The following is a 3,737-nucleotide window of genomic DNA, read 5'->3' on the forward strand; positions in this document are numbered from 1 at the left end:
AGCGCCCCCCCCCCCATTTCTCAGTTGCGGGGAGGAATGGGGTGGGGGTGTAAGCTCGATGTAATAAGCCAGACTTAATCGAAGGGATTGCGTATTATTACTGGGCACACGACCTGTCTGTTACCATAAGGATGAGGTTCATTCCTCGGTCCATTAGGCTCGGCTAATGGGACGACTGCAACGGTCGCGAGCCGCTTACGCGTTGGACGTGTGACATTGCGCACCCGTGGTAACGGGAGGAGCGGAGGAGGTAGGCCGAGCCAGGACCGATTCCAAAATAATCGAGAAATCGAGAAATAAGATTACCGTCCAGCGACTCACGGTCCAGCGGCGCATTGTCTCGACGCGCTCGACGTCCACCTAGCCGTTTCAAATTCTAACGAAAGGACCCGACCAAATTACACGGCTCACGGATCAAGGCCGTGGATGGGCGCGTAGCTTAAACGGACCATCGCTTGACTGTAAAGGACACGTTGCGTTGAGCGGTCATACGCGGAAAAGGAAGGGCAGTCCCGGTAAAGTCGAGAACGCGCTAGCCTTTCGTCGCTACAGCATTAGGCGACGGTAATAATCAGGTAATATTGGTCGTATCTCCCTCTCCCTCGATCACCGTTTTCAGCCTTGGCCTAATGCTCGGCGCCTCCTAATGGTCCTTTAAAAGTCGACTCGTCTTTAATCATCGGCGCGCCGGGCGCGCAACTTTGTACTAAAGGCACGAGCGGTAGCGTAGGAGGCCACGCGCGAGCTAACCTCGCAGGAGTCCCAGGTATAGAAGGCCGCGCCGGGAAGATAAATGGAACAAACGAGGGTTGGTATAATTAGAGTCGGCGAGTCCTACATCGGTGACGTAGCCGTCGACCTGACACGAGGGGCATTCGCATGGCCGACGGATCTGTCCATCTCGGTCTGTCTCCTCCTCCTCCTCCTCCTCCTCCTCCTCCTCCTCCTTCTTCTTCTTCGGCCAACATCCGGTTTCCCTGGATTGTGTGTCTGTGTGGACGACGATTCGCATGGTGATGCGAGGCTCCGGGGGCAGGCGGACGAAGAGGACGGGGCAACGGATGAGAGAGGACGAAAGTTGAGGCGTCATTCGTGCAGGGCTTTCGCACAATCAATTAACCGGGATGACTAATTTCTTTTCTTTTTACGGGGCCCGCGGCTCGTTCTTCTCCCCCCCCCCCCCCCCCGCCCCCGCCCCCCCGGCCCCTCCGACAGGCCCACCGAACAAGGCGGACGTTCGATGTAGGAGAGTCGCCGAGTAGCTGACCGAGTGATCGAGGCTTGACATTCATTTTTTGCCTCTGGCTTTTAGTTTTTGCTCGGTGGACGTGCTTTTACGCGCGCTAGCACCCGGAACATTACGAATTATCCTTAGTTTGGGCGTCGACGCGACTATTGGATAAATTGCGCCTTAAATGTATTTTTAGATGAGTTTCGGATATCCCGATGATTTACGGTCTTTTGCCAATTTACAATTTTAATACCATCATCATTTTTTTTCTTTTTCTTTTTCTTTTCTTTTGCCAAAGGATTATAATTGTGCGCAGCATCAACGTGACGTTTACACAGTATAACGGGTTGGCGATTGTTATGGAGCCTCGATGCACAGTCCCGATCGACTTAATAACGCGACCTAAGCCACTCGGAGTAACTTTATTGTAAATTTTATTGTATTTTATGGCAGAGAGAGAGAGAGAGAGAGAGAGAGAGAGAGAGAGAGGGGGAGAGAGAGAGAGAGAGAGAGAGAGAGGACATGCTGGATGAATCCTACAACTTCATTATAATGGAAAAACGAGGACTGTTAGTGACCGAGGGGGGAGCACTCGCGGATTTTAATAAAGAGGCGTCGTGGAAGTGTAGGCGACAGCTTGGTGGAATGAGATAACGACGATGATGAACGAACGGTCCGACCGGGAGATTCGCCAGAGCTGTGTGGCGTCGTGCTACGACTCACCATTCGAGGAGACGGAGACGGTGTCGTGATGACTGGCGTCGCTATCCTCGTCGACGTTACTATTGTTCAGCGATGATCTCGACTGATGCCTGATACTGAGATCCCTAGGCGTCGAGGGTGGACTGGCCGGTGGCTCCTGGCTCTGTAGGCTCGAGGGGCTCGACGCTCCCGCAAGTATGTCCGTGATCATGAATCTCGATCTGTGAGGCATCGTCGTCGAGGCGTCTCCCCTCTCGAGACTATTATTGTTATTGTTGTTATTGCTGTTGTTGTTGTTGTTGTTGTTGTTGTTGTTGTTGTTGTTATTGTTGTTGCTGCTGGCGCTACCGGCGTGGAGACTAATGCCGAGGCCGATTGGGTTGCGGGAGTCGAGGCCGTTGCTCAACCTCTCGAGGCCGAGGCCGTTCCTCTCGACGATGCCATCGAGACCACGGTGCGCCTCCAGGTTCGCGGACATGCGGCTAAGATTGAGCCCGTTCCCGGCGCCGTTGGCCAGAGCGATGCCACTGAGCGCGGCCACGTGGTGGTTCGGTCGATGATGATGGACCGTCATCTCGGGGCTTAGGGTGTCGCGGCCAGCTCCAGCTGCCGACGGGGCGGCTGCCTCTGTCGCGGGCAGCCCAGGACTCGCTCGATAGCCGGGAGACAGAATCTTGTCGCCGATCGATGCCTCGGTCCTCCTCGTCGTCGAGCTCTCCCAGGGCCGATCAGCTAATATCCACCGATCGATGTCCCCGCATCAGCATGCCTCGGCCAATTAGCCGCACGTGGCACTAGCTAAACGTCGTTCTCGCGCTCTCTCGCTCGTTGGCCACCGTCGATCTGCACCGCGAGCGGGAACGCGCACTTCCGGGCCACGGGCACTGATCAATAATAACGGGGCCCTGACGGCGCCCGAGCTGGCCCACTTAACGAGACCCACCGCACGGGTCGCACAAGAGTCATCCGGACGTCACGTGCCCAGGGTACATGGCGCGCGTCAGCTGGGCATAATCGGGCCCGCGGCTCCTCAACGCTCTACTCGCTCTGGCTTCGGGCTGGTGCGAGCGCGGTGCATCGACGGCCTCCTCTCCTCGCTAACTTCGCCACGCGACTGAGACACGAGAGCGGCCGACGCTCGCAGCGAGGCCCGCGCTCCCGCCGGTCGGCCATGTCAAAGTGGCTCCGGCCACGCCCATCGGTATCCCCTCCCGTGTCGCTCGCGGGCCAATGGGACCGCGTCACCGGGCCCGGAGCGGCGAATCCGGCACCTCGCCCCAAGGACACGCCCCGGCAATTCCGAATGTGTTTCAGCGGTAATTTGATATAAAATTGTAGTTAATATCTTTCATTACGGCGCCGCTCCGTGGGGTTTGGGGGGGTGGGGGACAAGCCGCGCGGATGATCGGGAGAGCGAAGGGTGCACTTGACGCTACGGCTGTTCTATTTGGTTCGCGCGCCAGCTTGGTTGGAGCAGACCGGCTGGCGCTCGTAGTGGGAGAAGTGGTAAAGCGACAGGGGCCGAGGCGAGGCGAGAGGGAGCGCGAGAGCGTGGACCGGGAAAGGAAATTGCGCTGGTGTGCCGCCGCCGGAGAGTAGAAAGAGGGCTGATACGAGGGAGTCGTCCGTACCGAATTCTCCTTCTACTTCGCAGGCTCTGCATTTTTATCTCGCTCGCTCGCTCGCTCGCTCCCCCTACGATTTAACGAATCCCATAGCTCGAATCGTGCTCCTCCAAATCCTTGCTTTCTCTGCCCCGCCAGCTTTATTCGCTTTTGTTCTTCCAACTAGCTCTCTCCCTCTC

At 56.9% G+C, this 3,737-nt stretch overlaps 1 protein-coding gene across 1 annotated transcript in view; it reads right to left on the bottom strand.

The window, feature by feature from the left end:
- Positions 1 to 3,033, bottom strand: part of LOC105369035 (homeobox protein B-H2) — a 36,129-nt gene extending 33,096 nt beyond the window's left edge. Inside the window, exon 1 of the mRNA XM_011508277.1 lies at positions 1,955 to 3,033. Within this exon, the coding sequence (XP_011506579.1) occupies positions 1,955 to 2,507 (553 nt within the window). The 5' untranslated portion in view covers positions 2,508 to 3,033. The remainder of the gene's footprint in view (positions 1 to 1,954) is intronic.
- Positions 3,034 to 3,737: the final 704 nt, after the last annotated feature.

Source organism: Ceratosolen solmsi, unplaced genomic scaffold (genome assembly GCF_000503995.2).
Source record: "Ceratosolen solmsi marchali unplaced genomic scaffold, CerSol_1.0 scaffold1, whole genome shotgun sequence".
Classification (NCBI taxonomy): Eukaryota; Metazoa; Arthropoda; class Insecta; order Hymenoptera; family Agaonidae; genus Ceratosolen; species Ceratosolen solmsi.